Source organism: Hippocampus bargibanti, linkage group LG01, assembly GCF_051943395.1.
Source record: "Hippocampus bargibanti isolate YZ-2025 linkage group LG01, ASM5194339v1, whole genome shotgun sequence".
NCBI classification, from domain to species: domain Eukaryota; kingdom Metazoa; phylum Chordata; class Actinopteri; order Syngnathiformes; family Syngnathidae; genus Hippocampus; species Hippocampus bargibanti.
Genome location: NC_142734.1, coordinates 26,599,380 through 26,617,454, shown reverse-complemented (window position 1 = coordinate 26,617,454; position 18,075 = coordinate 26,599,380). Strand labels below are relative to the sequence as shown.

Sequence of the window (18,075 nt, the reverse complement as noted above, 5' to 3'; positions counted from 1 at the left end):
TCTCGGCCCTATGCAATAAAAATTTGGACCCCCTTGGCATACATGATCATCATTTGCATAAATAACTTGTTTAATTCCTCCTTTTAAAAAAAACACACTGACGTCAGTTCAAAAGACAATTGTGTTTTGTTTCATCAGCTTGAAGTCCTCACCTGCAGAACGTAGTCCAAGGCCAAGTGACGGAAGCACTTTTGGGCGACACTGAGCGAGCACGTGGCCTCCTCTACCTCGTGAGTTTTGGTCCTAGATGCCTGCGCGTTCTTCACCTGCGCCATCTCCAGGTCCTCGCGCACACGCTCAAAGTGTTTCCTGGTCTCCTTGAACTTGCGGACGTCCCTAAAGGACACGGTCACACGTGAGTTAAAAGTGCAAGGGCTGGACATTGCAAACTTGCTTTTTTTCTGAAATCTAGTCAACTTTTTGCACTTTGAGTTTTTTTTTTAATTCAAAGTTAAATTGGTCAGGTGACAGCCAAGTTCTCAAATTTTCCCCATTGTGATGTAACAGCAGAATTATTTTATTTTCGTCTAACCCTCAAGAACGACTTTCTTTCCCCATGACTTGGCGGGTCGGCTGAGTGAACATCCGCCATGATCAAGCCACAAAAGGTTTACCCTGTCTAAAATGGAAGGATGACAAAGCCACAGGGTGTCCAAACGTTTTTGCAAAGGGGGCCAGATTTGGTGTGTTAAAAATGTAGGGGCGGGGGCAGCTTGGCGGATGTTCTTTACATGCAATAGCAATTAATTGAAATACATTAAAAGGACAACCGACAAGTTGTGTCCATAATTTGTAAAATGGCTTCAAATGACTTCTACTGAGCGTATTTTACAAAGATTCCACCGCATATAGCTATATTTTATGTTTTAAGACTCGCGCTCCGTCCGTACGTGACGTTACTAAAGGGCCACCCCTGACCGTAAAAAAGATTGTATTGTAGCGGTCCTTCCATCACGTCAATGTATTTTGCTGTACTTGTTTGGTCTGGGGACCTCGTGTTGCACCCAAAAGCCGCCAGAAGGCCAGAAGAGGACGTCCAAGCGCCATATAAGGAATTTATAAGCCGGTGGAAACAGAGGTGGCCACAGGACTCAAAATGGCACAAATAAATTCTTTAATCGATTGCAAACAGGTATGCTTTCCTCTTCAGAACTATTTAAATCATATTCATAACTGGATGTGTAACAAGAAAGCCTATTCTCCGAATCTGAAGCCATTGATTTGATTCACTAGCAATGCAAGACGTCTTGGCGTGACGTCACGGACTGGGGGCGGGACTTTCTGAAAATGCCCAATTCGCAGCTCAATTTTTTGCAGATTTTGGACACTTTAAGTCATTTTTATTGGTGTTTTGCATTTGACTAAAAATATCATACTGCGTGTTTTGGGTATTTTAGATGCTATAAAACGTTTTTCTGATGTCAGTTAAAAAACAAAAAAGTGATGTTGGTTGTCCTTTAAGCAGGACATTCTGTGTTTCACATTTGCTTTTTTAGTTTAATTTCAGCTGCCGTAAGCATGTGTTTTGGTTCATTTGAAACATCTCTCATCTCATCTCATCTTCCGTACCGCTTATTCCTTATTAGGGTCGCGGGGGTTGCTGGAGCCTATCTCAGCTGTCTTCGGGCACGAGGCGGGGGACACCCTGAATTGGTTGCCAGCCAATCGCAGGGCACACAAAGACATACAACAGTCACTCTCACACTCACACCTAGGGACAATTTGGAGTGGTCAATCTGCCTGCCATGCATGTTTTTGGAGTGTGGGAGGAAACCGGAGGACCCGGAGAAAACCCACGCGGGTCCGGGGAGAACATGCAAACTCCACACAGGGAGGCCGAACCGGGACGCGAACCGGCGACCTCTGCACTGTGAAGCCGGTGTGCTAACCACTCGGCTACCGGGCCGCCCTCATTTGAAACATACAATTCAAAATTGACATTAAAAATTGAAATTGATTATTCACTTAACTTCACTTTTCTCAACACTCACTTTTTTGTAACAGTTGAACAGAAGTAATTATTCTTTTGTTGATTGTCACAATTTCAGAAAATGACTTGTATATTGAGCCACTAGCTGGCAGCACCTAGCACACAGGTAACAGCGCTACCGCCCAGTGTATTCAGTCTACATCCGGGCCAGACACTATTTTTATATGAACATTGACCACGGGCCGCATTTGGCCCCCAGGGCCGAACTTTGGACATAGTGTACCTGGTTTACCCTGTCTAAAACGGAAAGATGTCAAAGCCAACGGGGAACTAGATCTCTACCATGTTGGCTGACTTGAAAAAAAGATTTTCACAGGCAATTCTACTGGCTGGTGCATCATGAACTCACTCTTTGACGAAATGCTGCAGCTGTTGCTTGACTGAATGCTGAGCTTGATCAAAAAGCATCTGTGACAGAAACGACAACAAAGAAAAATCTCAGAACCTCATCCAGTAGAGACCGTTAAACTTTGACATGAATGGATAACAGCAGTTATTCAAGCAAGTCTATAAAAGTGGATTTCGGATAACTTGGAGCCTATCCCATCTGAATTTTGGGGTGTGAGAAGGTTACGTAAGATGTCGGGGCACATAAAGGCAAAAGATGGATTGCTTACAAGTCAATCAGAGGCTTGTTATAGAGCAGGGGTGTCAAAGTCATTTTTTGCCGCGGGCCACATTGTAGTTACAGTTTCCTCTCGAGGGCCGTTATGAATTTGGGGACGCCATTAGAATGTTTAAATCCCTTCAAATATTACATATAGAGCACACAGCAAATTAATGAATAACTCGTTTTCAAATCTGAAGTCAAGAATAATGACTTTTATTGTGATTGATATCCAAAAATATGAAATTTTGGCTCAGATTTTAGCAATCATCATGGAATTTAACAAGTTTGATTTGCTTCCGCGGGCCGAAAAAAATTATGTGGTGGGCCGGATTTGGCCCGCGGGCCTTGACTTTGACACCTGTGTTATAGAGCGACCATTCCATTATTTGTCTATATTATAAACAAGTCAATGGCACCCATTAATACCTGTGTTATTAAATTACATTCAAATTAAAAATATCAAACACAAATAAATCAATAAATAAGCGAATACATTAAAAAATAAATATGTTTAAAATACATATATAACAAACAAATGTTAAATATATTTATATACATACATACAGAAAAAAAAACACATAAATAAATAAACAAATAAAAATCATCATAAATAAATAAATCAGCCACCCAAGAACAAATATATACTTATTTTGATGATCTTAGATTGTCGCTGTCCTGTGTAAAAATGCATATGCACATATTTAGCATTAATAAAAATGTTATTCATGTGCCCGTGTTTCAGACAATTTTGGAATGTAAAAAATGTTCTCGTTATGGGGGTGTAAATGGCAACGGCTAACCCATTTTTTTTAGGCGGGGCTTAAACTGAATTGTATATCCTTATTGTGTATTTCAGGTTGAAATGTTTTATTAGTTCTGCAAAAAAATCTTGTAAACATTTCAAATCAAAGTGAAGAAAATTTGCAGCTACCAAAGCAAATCCCGCACACAGTACTTTGTTTACCAAAAGAAAACGATGGAGTGCACTTCCACATGCACATGAATGCCAGTTGGCGGCAATGAATGGAGGAGGAATGCGGACCCCGCACCCCACCATCCCTCCCTCGCACAATAACGACGCCTTTTCTGGGATGCTTACAATCTTGCAATCCCAGAGGATTCCATTTCCCACGGGGAGCACCCGCTCAGATATTCCTGCAACATCCCCGCTAAATAGGTCGTTTCAACTGTGGGCCTCCATTGGCAAGTCAGTGAAGAATAAAGATTTGGATTTGCCTTTATTAGTCTCGCAGTGGAGAAATTTACATTTCACAGCAGATGATATTCCATCTGGAGTCTGACCCGAAAGTGAAGGGCGCTTTTAAAAATAGTTGGAAGGTGACTTTCAAATGACCCGAGTTTGGAAATGATCACCAATTTCAGTTTGTCTCATTGAAACAACAGCGCTGGGGTAGCAGAAATAAACTTGTGGCCACAATGGCATCCCCGACGCCTGCGGCCAAAAGTCAACCACGATTGGCTCAGGGTTGGGAGATAAAATGACAAATAAAAAGCCCAGCCAGATATACTGGCGGATGATGGCTTGGCGATATGGCCTTAAAATAATACCCCACAAAATTTTCTCCCGCAAAAATCTGCATTGCGAGTGTCACATTCCTCCTCTGCGAGGAATTCTATTCAAAACAAATTCTGCTTGATTCCCCCCCTCCCATGAACAAACGCACAGAAGATGTATGTGAACGTGTGATATTTCATGTTGGGCCTGAACGCAGCATTTGACGAATGGGCGCGACAGACGTGATATGGCAGACATGTCCAAAGTCCAGCCCAGGGGCCGAATGCGGCCCGTGGTCAATTTTCATTCGCCTCACAACCTTCTGTCACAAAATCAATAACGTCTGACCCGCGTCTAGAAAAAATATGTTGGGCAGTAGCGCTGTTAACTGCGTGTTCTGAGTGCTGCCATCGAGAGGAACAGCAAATTAGTACATTGACTCAATGAGCCTCCCCCAATTTTCGAAAATGGCAAATTTAACTGTTTTTCAATTTCTAAAATGGCAATGTTCTCTTTTTAATTTATAAAATGGCTTTTTTTTTCTAAAATGGCAATTTTCTATTTTTTTCTGTTCAACTGTTACAGAAAAGTTAATTAGTGTTAAAAAAATGACGTTGAGTGAATATTCAATTTCAATTTTCAATGTGAATTCAATTTTGATCCGCATGTTTGTTTGTGAAATGAACTAGTAGTAGCTGAAATTATATATAAATAAAAAATCAAATGAGAAACACAGAATGTGTCACTGAAATTTTTTTCAATGAATTGCCGTTATACGTAAAGAACGTCCTCCAACATTTTTAACACACAAATCTGCCCCCCTTTGCAACAATGTTTGGACAGCCCTGTGATATGGAGTCACAATGAATGCACGCGAAGGCTCCATTTGGACACCTTGATGAGGCGGCTACTTATCTTTTGGGGGAAAAAAATAAGATTCATTGAAAAAAATAAAAAAGAAAGCGAGAGACAGAAACGAGAGAGAGAGAGAGAGAGAGAGAGAGAGAGAGAGAGAGAGAGAGAGAGAGAGAGAGAGAGAGAGAGAGAGAGAGAGAGAGAGAGAGAGAGAGAGAGAGAGAGAGAGAGAGAGAGAGAGAGAGAGAGAGAGAGAGAGAGAGAGAGAGAGAGGTTGACAGATATGTGACTTGTCTTGGCATTCTTACTATGTGGAAGTTGATGATTTCCTGGAGACTTTCGCCACACTTTTCCAGGAATTCCTGTCAGCAATGCAAAGCAAAAAGGACGTGGCGGTGAAAAAAAAAATCGGCAGGGGAAGATAGAAAAATCCACACACTCAACACACAGACTTGACATTGTTTGTGGATAGGTGTGTCTCAGCAGTGTTATGGTTATGACTCCATTTGTTTTTGCCTTTTAGGATAAATCCCACACAGGTTGAAAAATACTTATGATGTAAAAGTGACTTTTTAATTTAATGAAATTACTTTTGGGCTTTTCAGTGTTGTTATTCTTGTTTGTTTTGCTTCAGTTAGTGTGAATGACTTTTTTTAAACATTTTTTTTTGTTTTTCAAAGATCCTTTTAATTTTGTTATTTCATTTCCTTTTTTTAATATAGGCATGCAATGGTCACTGTAGATGAAAGGTGTTAAAGTCAAGGCCCGGGGGCCAAATCTGCCCCGCCACATCATTTTATTTGGCCAACGAAAGCAAATTAAACGTGTGAAATTTCATGATACTCGCTAAGGTCTGAACCAAAATTGCAAATGTTTGCTCAAACAACACCCAAAGCCAACAAAACAAACTCAATTCCACCAAATCTCACTGAAATCATTTCATCTTTCTGGCACTGCCGTGACAGATCCCGGATGCCGCCGATGAAAAGTTTGTTGGCACTGACATACGCCTTTCCAGTGTCGATCACGCCACCGCAGAGCTTCACCAACTGTGCGGACAAAAAGGACAAAACGGAAGAGGCGATGTTGGTCATTTGGCGCTCATTTCAACCCAGTTGGCTTTTGTGTCGATCCGTATGGAGCTTGTTGAAAGGTCCTCAAAAATGACCCTGAAATGGACACAAATGAGACTAGCTGTGTCCTTCATCAACCACAACAAAAATACTTGGCAACTTTCAACCAGAATGTCAGACTTGTCGCGTCTGTTCAGGCGTGGCTTTTAGAGACGTTTGCGCACCCAATTTATTGTTAGAAAATAATGTGAAGTGGGGGGCTGATTTTTAAAGATGACTTCAAGAATATTTGCAGTTCCAGGTGAGTCATCAAATGTCACGGCCAAGTTCCACAATTGATCGGTGACAAAATCTCAACATTTTGCTGATCGCGGTTTGACACTTCTGGGCCATCGGAGTCATTAGATGGCCCTCGTTCGATTCTCCGTGTGAGAACATTTGCGGTACCCTGCGGTGATCTGAATTGTTTCCTAGCAGCCACGGCGTTATCTTAGCGTCACGTTGCGCAGACGGGTCCCTTACCTTGTCCAATTTTGCCTCAATTTCCACCACCTCGGTCTCTACATCCTCAAGATTTGCCCTGAAAAACAAAAAGAAGACAAATGGTCCATAAATGTCTGCTTTTTGTTTCCATCACAGGCTTGTGGGTTGACGAAGAGGCCATCATGTCACATTGCACGTCCACTAGTGGTAGAGCGTCAGGGCTTGCAAGGCCTTTCCTTGCTGGCCTAAAAATATCTGAATAACAGACTGATGTGAATGATATTTTGTACATTAATTCTTATGAGCTCATTCATTGTCATTTTCACTCAATTTGCAGGATCCACAGAATATTGAGTTTTAGGACCACATAAACATTGAAGTCAGTGTAAGAAACCTTAGACTCTCTTCTTTCATCAGAAAAAAAAGAGTTAATTCCTAAGTCATATGGGTCGGGAGTTATCTGGGCTTGAAATGGGGGTGGCTGTACAAAATACAATACAATACATAATGTACATATTGATTTATATAGCACTTTCAGAATCGGAAACAGAAAGCCTTTAATAGTCCCACAATGGGAAAATTTGCAGTCCACAGCATCAATTTGAAAGGGGTTTGGGGGGAGGGTGAAAAGATAAAACAAGATATTCTAACCATAATAAAAATGTCAGAAGACTGAGGCGTATACTGTAACTGTGCAAAAATGATTCATAAAAAAAACTGTACATAGTGCAAGTATGAAAAGCATATTGATATATGTAACTGTATTAAGTCAACATAAGGTGGCTGTCCTATTTACAGTACAGCTGAAGGTGAAGCTGTAACAAAGCGCTAACATGGAATGTATTATTATTATTATTATTATTATTATTATTATTATTATTATTATTATTATTATTACAAAAGGCATATGCTGCCCCCATGTGGAAGGGGAAAACATTGCCAGAGGTCTGACAGGCGCTTTATCAGCACCTCCCGAAAGAAAAACCAAAACGCCATTACCAAAACAAATTTGGGAATGGCGCTTCAAGTCATGCTTTTCTATTCCCGAATAATTTCAGGAATGGCAGTCAATGACTTACAGAATTCAAATTTGTCTTTCAGCTTCCTTTCATTGCTTTTCTGTCCCCTGTTGCGCTGCTTTCAGATGTGCGTTTTTGTATTTAAGCATTTAACCAATCACATTTCAATCATCATTTGTTACCAGGGGCCGAAATCGACCTGGTCGCCTTCACAATCAGTTCTGCGGGCCCTGTAGCATCAAATAGATGGCGATCAAACTGTTGCTTTCACCAATCTGATTTGGAGTTGGCGACACCAAAGCCTTCTCGCGGGCCTTTTTTCCTGGCTAACGCTACCCTCTTGTGGACTTCTAGTCAATCGCACCACACTTTTTAGATCAGTCGCAGTTGCCGCTGGAGCTGCAGTTAAGGTCATCATAAAATAGTTATGGGTTTGATTGATAGCACGACTGAAGACCTTGCTGTCAAATGCAGGGTTTGCCACTGTTGTGCACCCAGACAATATTGCGCTCGATCAACAATGACTTCAGCCAAATTGCATTTTCCGCATCTTTCGCAGATACACAATTTTCTCCCAGGGTTGGAATTGACTGTTCCCAGTAGGAGCAGAGCCCAAAGCACCTCATCCGCCCAATACGAGCGCACAATTCCCATTTTGTAAAGGAGAACATTCCTCCGTGGGAACACTCAGATGAAAATGTGCACAACGTAGCATTTCTCCCACTGGCCAGATTCCAAAGTGGACAGAAAGAGTGGAATCTTGGCTGCAGTTTTAGAATATCAATCAGGTTTTTCTTTCCATTTTATTTCCTAAAAACAATGAGAAAAACTATAATCCACCCCTAGCCCCGAGTCTCGATAACATGTCTATGGCACGCTTGGGTCAAAATACATCAAGAATCAACCAGATTTATCAGTGGACCCCAAGGCGGCCTCACCCTCCCGAGAATTGGGGTTTGTTTGGGTGGCTTTTCTCCGGGTGCTCTGCTTTCCTCCCGCATTCCCAATAAATAGCACGGCAGGTGAATGGAAACCTCAAAAATTAGTCTGGGGTGTGATTGTGAGCACAGACGGTTGTTGGTCTCTGTGTACCCCCTGAATGGCCGGCGACCGGTTTCGGGTACCCGAAGACGGACAGGATAGGGTGTGAAACCTCCATGGCTCTCAACAACGCGGGAGACTGGCTAATTTGATCCAACGTACCCCATTTGACGCAGTTCAAGGGACACACCCAGATACATTGAAATCCCATTAATCTGGATGGCTGAAAAGTGTGAAAAAGAGAGGGTGGTGGAATTCGACACAATGAAGTGATGAGAGATGGGAAATAATGAGGGAAAAAAGAAAAACAATGAGTAGACGAGGAAGAGGGCCAAAAAAATGAAAGAAAGGATGAGAGCCAAAAGGAAGAATTTGGAAGAACGGAAACCATGACCTCCACCCTATCCCCACCAGCAGACCAAAATTGCAAAAAAATACATAAATAATAAAATCCAATCATAAGATGACTCAAAGGCCAGTTTTAAGTGTCATTTGATTTTTTAAACTAATTCTTCTTTTCCTTTCAGCTTTTCCCACAGCGAATCAATGTCCTCCATCTAACCCGGTTTTGTGCATCCTCTTCTCTCACACCAGCTAACTTCATGTCCTCTTTGACAACATCCATAAACCTCCTCTTCGGCCTTCCTCTCGGTCTCCTGCCGAGACCGAGCCTGGCAGTTCAAGGCTCAGCATCCTTCTCCTTTAGTCACTCTCTCTCCTGTGGACATGTCCAAACCATCTCAGTCTGGCCTCTATGACTTCGTCTCTAAAGCCTCTAATATGAGTTGTCCCTCTATTGTACTTATTCCTGATTCTATCCAACCTGGTCACTCCCAAAGATAACCTCAACATCTTCAGCTTTGCTACCTCCAGCTCTGTTTCCTGTCTTTTCTTCAGTGGCACTGTCTCCAGTCCAAACATCATGGCTGGTCTCACCACCGTTTTATACAGTTTTCCTTTCATCCTAGCTGAAACCCTTCTATCACACATCACAAATGACATTTTTCTCCAGCCGCTACAGCCTGCCTGGACACGCTTCTTCACCTCTTTTCCACAGTTTCCACTGCTCTGGACAGTAGACCCCAAGTACTTAAAATTGTCCACCTTCTTTATCTCTTCTCCCTGTAGCATCACTCTTGCACTTGGATCCCTCTCATTCACACACATATATTCCGTCTTGCTGCGACTGATTTTCATTCCTCTCCTTTCCAGGGCATACCTCCACATCTCTAGTTTCTCCCTACCTGTTCCCTGTTCTCTCTACAGATCACAATGTCATCTGCAAACATCATGGTCCAATGAGATTCTTGTCTAACATCATCTGTCAGCCTGTCCATCAACATCACAAATAACAAGGGGCTCAGAGCTGACCCCTGGTGGAGTCCAACCTCCACCTTGAATTCCTCCGTCACACCGACAGCACAACTCACAAAAGCACAAAAACACTGTATCTGTCGTACTCTTTGTTGGCATGAAGCAATACTGCTGCTCACAAATGTTCACTTCTGCTCTTAGTCTAGCTTCAACTACTCTTTCCCATAGATTCATTGTATGGCCCATCAACTTTATTCCTCTATAGTTACTACAACTCTGCACATCTCCTTTGTTCTTAAAACTGGGCACGAGTACACATCGTCTCCATTCTCCAGGTATTGTTCACCATCGAAGATCTTGTTGAAGCACCACCGCCAACTCTCCAAGACACTTCCATACCTCGATTGGTAAATCATCAGGCCCGAGTGTTTCCCCCCTTCATCCTCTTCAGCGCACTCCTTACTTCATTCTTGCTAATGTTTGATACGTCTTGGTCCACAATAGTCACATCTTGGACTCTTTGTTCCTTCTCATTTTCCTCATTCATCAATTCTTCAAAGTACCCTTTCCATCTTGCCATCACACTACTGGCACCTGTTAATACATTGCCATCTCTATCCTTAATTACCCGAACCTGCTGCAGGTCCTTACCATCTCTGTCTCTCTGTCTCGCCAGTCTGGAAAGATCAGTCACGCCTTCCTTGCTTTCCAGTCTAGCATACAAGTCATCATAGGGCTCTTGTTTGGCCTTTGCCACCTTTACTTTAAGCGTGCGCTGCATCTCCTTGTACTGCTGTCTACTCTCGTCCGTCCTGTCAGTGTCCCACTTCTTCTTTGCTAACCACGTTCTCTGTATACACTCCTGCACCTCCCCATACCACCACCAAGTCTACTTACTACCTTTCTTCCACTCGATACACCAAGTACTTTCCGACCTGTCTCTCTGATTACGTTCGCTGTAATTTGCCAGTCATCTGGAAGGACCGCTTGCCCACACAGTGCTTGTCTTAACTCCTTCCTAGAAGTCATGCACTCTTCCTTTTTCAACTTCCACCATTTTGTCCTCAGTTCTGCCTTTGGTTTCTTCATCTTCATCACTACCAGCGTCATCCTACACACCACCAACCTATGCTGTCTGGCTACACTCTCACCAACCACTACTTTGCAGTCACTCATTTCCTTCAGATGGCGCCGTTGATACAAAATGTAGTCTACCTGTGTACTCCTGCCTCCACTCTTATAGGTCACCCTATGTTCCTGTCCCTTCTGAAAGAAAGTGTTCACAATAGAGTTCATAATTAAGTTTGTAAGCTGAGGTATCACTGTATTTAAAATGTCCCCGCCCCTCCGCCATCATGACTATAAATGACTCGACGCATTGGCCCATTTTCAAATCCAAAAATGGCCCCTTGAGCTCCTATTTGCCATGCTCTGCTTGAAAACATGAAGCCATTCATTTTGGTGGGGAACCAGAAATGGACCAGAACACTTTGATTGGAAAGTCGTCTTGCCTCTTTTAGCTCGTGACTGCAGATGAGCCGTAGTAAAAAATAAGGAGTCGGCGTCTTCAACGTCCTGACCTCATTTCGACCTGCACTTTCAAAAGTCGGACGCGCTGACGCATTTCCCGGCCCAGGACGTAACCAGCGATTTTCCCTCTCACAGGAGGACCGACAGGAAGTGGGCAGGAGGGAGAGGTTTGGCTGGGCTGGGTGGGGGGAGGTGGGGGTGTTGGGGGGCGGGTTGATGGATGGAACAAATTTAAGTCAGAAAGCCATCGATTTCTCGCCTCGGACTTCAAACGGCTTACGAGGACAACCAAATTCCCCAAAAGCCATGAGCAGCCGTTAGTTTGCTTCTATCTACTCAAAATTAGAAGGAAAATAAAATAAAAATACTGTCCATTGTTTTCTCGACAATTTTTTTTGATATTTTCTTCATTTTCAGTTACAACGGCGCGACACGAGACTTGGACGTCATCATAAAATATGAATGGGTTGGTCGGTCGGTCGGTTGTTTGGTCGGTTGATCAATTGATTTATTGGTTGGTTGGTTGGTTGATTGATTAAATGTTCATTTAATTGAGTATTTAATCGATTAGATAAATGATTAGTTCAATGATTAGTTAAATGATTAATTAAATGATTGATCGATTGGTTGATTGTTTGGTTGATGATCGATCGCTTGATCGGTCGGTCGGTTGATTGATGGATCGATGGATCGATGGATCGGCGGACCGACCGACTGACGGGCCGACCGACCGACCGACCCACCAACTCATTGATTGATTGATTGATTGATTGATTGATTGATTGATTGATTGATTTGCATTCCGGGTGAGGCCATTTTTTTGGGGAGCGTCATGTCACTCTCACCAGAGTACGATATGACGAGATGGTGTATTTGTCATGGCCATCTTGTTATGCAATGTTATTTACAAACAAAATCAGAGAGAGTTTGTAGGTACCTCCAACATGGGTCATTATTAACCTGATCATGTCATTATTAACCAGAGAAGTGTCTTTTGATTTGTGATGGCAACTTCAGCAGAGCTGTCCTTCAAAAGAAAATGTATTACTTTTTGTACAACAATAGGACACCCGTGACTGATCAAGCGAACAATGACAACTTTTGTCCAGTCTGTTCTCTTCAAAGAGTTGCTCAAGAGTGAGTGTCTGCGGCATTGGTCAAGAGCAAACACAAACATGGCATCATCCAATCAGCAGTGAGGCTTTCTTTCAACACATGTGGAACCAAGAAAAAAAGTCAACATTTGAGACCAATAACGCTCCATCTCAAAGTTGGCTTTCCTCCTCATGAAAGGCAACCGTCAATTGTATAACCGGGTTGGTTGTGTTCAGCAGTGAGGGGGAGAAAAAGCAGTGACCAGCGTCAAACTCGGGTTGAGAAGGCCACTGTCCTGCATGTTTTCTAAGTCTCCCTTTTGTAACACACCTGATTCGAATGAGCAAATCATAGCGAGCTCTGCGCAAGCCTGACATTGAACCTAAAAACTTTAAAGATATAATCTCCAGAATGTTTTTTTTCAAATATCCTTTTGGACTACTAATACGAAGCACCCAATCTAAATACAGTTTTGTTATTGTGTTTCCCTTTAGTTTGTGTAGCTTTTAATCAAATAACATGATGTGGCGGGCCAGATTTGGCCCCTGGGCCTTGACTTTGACAAAAGTGCCTTACGCCATAACGATACCGTTCTTTCTTAATTTACCGTCACACCAACTGACCATACGTAATGTTACAGTGACGTACAATAATATTAAAGGACAACCGACGTCTCCGGACAAGTTGTGTCCATAATTTGTAAAATCGCTTCAAATGACTTCTACTGAGCGTATTTTACCAAGATTCCACCGCATATAGCTATATTTTACGTTTTAAGACTCGCGCTGAATATTCCGGAAGTCTTGTTTTTGAGTTGGTGACAAGTCCTCACCCTACGTCACTGAAGGAACGTCCACCTCAATGCATTTTGCGGTACTTTGTTTGGTCTGAAAACTTCGTGTTGATCCGTGTTGATGGCGAAATTAGAAGAAAAACACATAAATAACGTGATGGTGAATCGTTGTGTGTTGCGCCAAGACTTCTACAGTGTATTTGATGTTCGCTTACAAAATGTCCCAGAAGACAATTTCTACGGAGCTTCTGCCTTTTTTGGGTACTGTGAGTACTAAAGAGTTTGTCACTACATTTCTCTCCAGATGCATCAAAATGACCAGAATAAATTCTTTAATCGATTGCAAACATGTATGCTTTCCTCTTCAGAACTATTTGAATCATATTCATAACTGGATGAGTAACAAGAAAGTATCTTTTCCGAATCTGAAGCCATTGTTTTGATTCTCGAGCAAGGCAAGACGTCTTGGCGTTACACCACGAACAAGGGGGCGGGACCTTCTGATACTGGCCACTTCCGGGTTCAATTTGAAGTAGTTTTTGGACACTTTAAGTCATTTTTATTGGTGTTTTGCATTTGACTAAAAATATCATACTGCGTATTTTGGGTATTTTAGATGCTATAAAATATTTTTCTGATGTCAGTTGGGAAACAAAAAAGTGATGTCGGTTGTCCTTTAAATATTATTTACTGAACGGTAACTAATCCCGTTTCCTGAGAGAGATGACGATTTCATAGCATTTGATATGACAAATACAAGATCTCAACGAAAGTGTTCCATTCATGGATAAGATGAATACAGTACATGATGGTAATTGATGCCCTTGCATATATTTATGTGACACTTCGGTTGTAAAATGTGTTTGAAAAATCTTGGGTAGCTCTCCACAAAGTTTGACGACTTCTCATGTGGGACCAACTCGAGCATTTTTCAAGAGGATCCCGTAGCGTTGCGAATAGTCGGACAACCGTAAACGACCGTAAACGCATCACTCACCTGAAACGGGGCGAATCTTTGACACACTCATCAAAATCCACCGTCATCTTTGTGTACCAGCAGTTTGTTCATTCAGCCCGGGACATACCCAGTGTTCCGTTCGGCTGGTGGGGCGTCTTTCGGCGGTCTTCCGTACGAGCCACTTCAATCCCGCCGACTGAAACTTGATGAGCAAAAAAATCACACGCCTGTGCACTACGGTGCGTTCAATGTCATCCCGTTGAGCTCCACTATTTTACTTACTGGACATACTTTAAACCCAGAATGACACGATGCTAGTCATTATTTCGATATGATCTCTAACCACAAATATTCAGAAACACGTTAATAATCTGACGCCTCAAAGCAGTATATTTATCTATCCGTTACATATATCCCGGAACTCCTTCGATATTATACGTACTAACATTTTGGATAAGTGCTATTTACGGGTAATCGTGAATGCACCACCACCAATTTACCGCCCCAGCGTTTGGGTGGGAATGAATGAATCGGGATGTCACACGAGGAAGGTGGGCAGAGGGAGGGAGAATGGGAGAGGGTGGAAGGAGGGAGACAGATCGATCGATATAACAACACAACCCAAAATCAGACAAAATACTCACGTCAACCTTTCAGGTGCTCTCATCGCAAATACGCTGCCACCTAGTGTCCAATACTGAGTATTGCCGCGTCCCAGTCAGTCCCAACCAGGACTGCACTTCTCTGTCTCGGGCATCATCCTCTTGAGGAGCACGACGTTACGCATTCGTTCATGGGCCAAAGAGATACTTGGAAATATGTAAAATATGACATAAACCAACAATCAACACATGTTTTAAAAATAGCTCAAAGGATGAACGTATGAACGGATAGATAGATAGATAGATAGATAGATAGATAGATAGATAGATAGATAGATAGATAGATAGATAGATAGATAGATAGATAGATAGATAGATAGATAGATAGATAGATAGATAGATAGATAGATAGATAGATAGATAGATAGATAGATAGATAGATAGATAGATAGATAGATAGATAGATAGATAGATAGATAGATAGATAGATAGATAGATAGATAGATAGATAGATAGATAGATAGATAGATAGATAGATAGAGAGAGAGAGAGAGAGAGAGAGAGAGAGAGAGAGAGAGAGAGAGAGAGAGAGAGAGAGAGATAGAGATAGAGATAGAGATAGAGATAGAGATAGAGATAGATAGATAGATCGATAGATCGATAGATCGATAGATAGATAGATAGATAGATGGACATACATAGATGTGTAGATACATAGATTTTCCACATGTGTTCACCCTAGTGGTCCACCCAACAGTCAAAACCTCACGTGACCTTCCAGTGCAGATTCCTTCTGATGGAGGCCGACTTGAAAAAAATTGAGGAATTTTTCCTTCAGTTTTCCTTTGCTTCAAGTTTCAGGAAGCGAGAAAGGAGGGAAAATGAAATCCAGACCACAAAGTCTCTGGGAGACGGGGGGGGGGGGGGGGGGGGGGTAGACTGGGTCGAGGATCAAATGACCAGACAGAGGCGGAGCTGCAGTGTTCAACTTCTCATCAGCTCCCATTTTCACACAGAAGTCAAGAACTGCACCAGCCGGGACACCAAAGTCCACGCGCGGGAGTGTGTGTTTGTGTGTATGCGCGTGTGTTTGTGTGTGTTTTAACTAAGTACACGATGAGAGAATGAAGCGGGAGCGTCGCTGAGTCGGCAAGAAGCTGCCAAGTCTGCAGTTTGGTGGTGTGGCGAGCATGTGGCGGCAGTGGACGCCAGGAGAAGATGCGAGCGAGCGGGAGGACGGCGAGGGCCGGAGAAGCGGCGGGACGTTTACTCCCCTGCATTGAGCCTTGAACTCATGAACCGGACTCGTTGCGCCCTGTTTGGCCTCCCCTCTCCTCCTTCCTCTCCTCATACCCCTCCCGCTACACCAGCGACGCTGTCTTTCTCGAGTCACTTCAGCACCATGAGGTTCTCTTATCATCTTGACAACAGCGCCACTGGAAGGACAGGTGAGTCACTACAACAACAGGTCAACCATCGGCTCAGCAACCTTTGGAGATCAAGAGTTTATGATGTGGCGGGCCAGATTTGGCCCCTGGGCCTTGACTTTGACAAAAGTGCCTTACGCCATAACGATACCGTTCTTTCTTAATTTACCGTCACACCAACTGACCATACGTAATGTTACAGTGACGTACAATAATATTAAAGGACAACCGACGTCTCCGGACAAGTTGTGTCCATAATTTGTAAAATCGCTTCAAATGACTTCTACTGAGCGTATTTTACCAAGATTCCACCGCATATAGCTATATTTTACGTTTTAAGACTCGCGCTGAATATTCCGGAAGTCTTGTTTTTGAGTTGGTGACAAGTCCTCACCCTACGTCACTGAAGGAACGTCCACCTCAATGCATTTTGCGGTACTTTGTTTGGTCTGAAAACTTCGTGTTGATCCGTGTTGATGGCGAAATTAGAAGAAAAACACATAAATAACGTGATGGTGAATCGTTGTGTGTTGCGCCAAGACTTCTACAGTGTATTTGATGTTCGCTTACAAAATGTCCCAGAAGACAATTTCTACGGAGCTTCTGCCTTTTTTGGGTACTGTGAGTACTAAAGAGTTTGTCACTACATTTCTCTCCAGATGCATCAAAATGACCAGAATAAATTCTTTAATCGATTGCAAACATGTATGCTTTCCTCTTCAGAACTATTTGAATCATATTCATAACTGGATGAGTAACAAGAAAGTATCTTTTCCGAATCTGAAGCCATTGTTTTGATTCTCGAGCAAGGCAAGACGTCTTGGCGTTACACCACGAACAAGGGGGCGGGACCTTCTGATACTGGCCACTTCCGGGTTCAATTTGAAGTAGTTTTTGGACACTTTAAGTCATTTTTATTGGTGTTTTGCATTTGACTAAAAATATCATACTGCGTATTTTGGGTATTTTAGATGCTATAAAATATTTTTCTGATGTCAGTTGGGAAACAAAAAAGTGATGTCGGTTGTCCTTTAAATATTATTTACTGAACGGTAACTAATCCCGTTTCCTGAGAGAGATGACGATTTCATAGCATATGATATGACAAATAAAAGATCTCAACGAAAGTGTTACATTCATGGATAAGATGAATACAGTACATGATGGTAATTGATGCCCTTGCATATATTTATGTGACACTTCGGTTGTAAAATGTGTTTGAAAAATCTTGGGTAGCTCTCAACAAAGTTTGACGACTTCTCATGTGGGACCAACTCGAGCATTTTTCAAGAGGATCCCGTAGCGCGGCGAATAGTCGGACAACCGTAAACGACCGTAAACGCATCACTCACCTGAAACGGGGCGAATCTTTGACACACTCATCAAAATCCACCGTCATCTTTGTGTCCCAGCAATTTGTTCATTCAGCCCGGGACATACCCAGTGTTCCGTTCGGCTGGTGGGGCGTCTTTCGGCGGTCTTCCGTACGAGCCACTTCAATCCCGCCGACTGAAACTTGATGAGCAAAAAAATCACACGCCTGTGCACTACGGTGCGTTTAATGTCATCCCGTTGAGCTCCACTATTTTACTTACTGGACATACTTTAAACCCAGAATGACACGATGCTAGTCATTATTTCGATATGATCTCTAACCACAAATATTCAGAAACACGTTAATAATCTGACGCCTCAAAGCAGTATATTTATCTATCCGTTACATATATCCCGGAACTCCTTCGATATTATACGTACTAACATTTTGGATA

General features: G+C 42.5%; 1 protein-coding gene across 9 annotated transcripts in view; it reads right to left on the bottom strand.

Annotated features, from left to right (window-relative positions):
* Positions 1–18,075, bottom strand: part of LOC148903634 (arf-GAP with coiled-coil, ANK repeat and PH domain-containing protein 3-like) — a 57,587-nt gene that overhangs the window by 16,307 nt on the left and 23,205 nt on the right. For 3 of the 9 annotated variants that reach the window (XR_016116230.1, XM_089006124.1, XM_089006142.1), the window contains exons 2-8: positions 14,922–15,086; positions 14,317–14,479; positions 6,567–6,624; positions 5,901–6,020; positions 5,280–5,333; positions 2,340–2,398; positions 153–336 (exon numbers count right to left, since the gene is read on the bottom strand). Coding sequence is in view for 8 of the 9 variants with exons in the window: in XM_089006124.1 (XP_088862250.1) it covers positions 153–336; positions 2,340–2,398; positions 5,280–5,333; positions 5,901–6,020; positions 6,567–6,624; positions 14,317–14,363 (522 nt within the window). In the remaining variant the exon portion in view is untranslated. Of the gene's footprint in view, positions 1–152; positions 337–2,339; positions 2,399–5,279; positions 5,334–5,900; positions 6,141–6,566; positions 6,625–14,316; positions 14,480–14,921; positions 15,190–18,075 lie in introns of those variants that run through there. The other 6 variants (XM_089006133.1, XM_089006150.1, XM_089006168.1 and 3 more) reach the window with 6 other exon arrangements.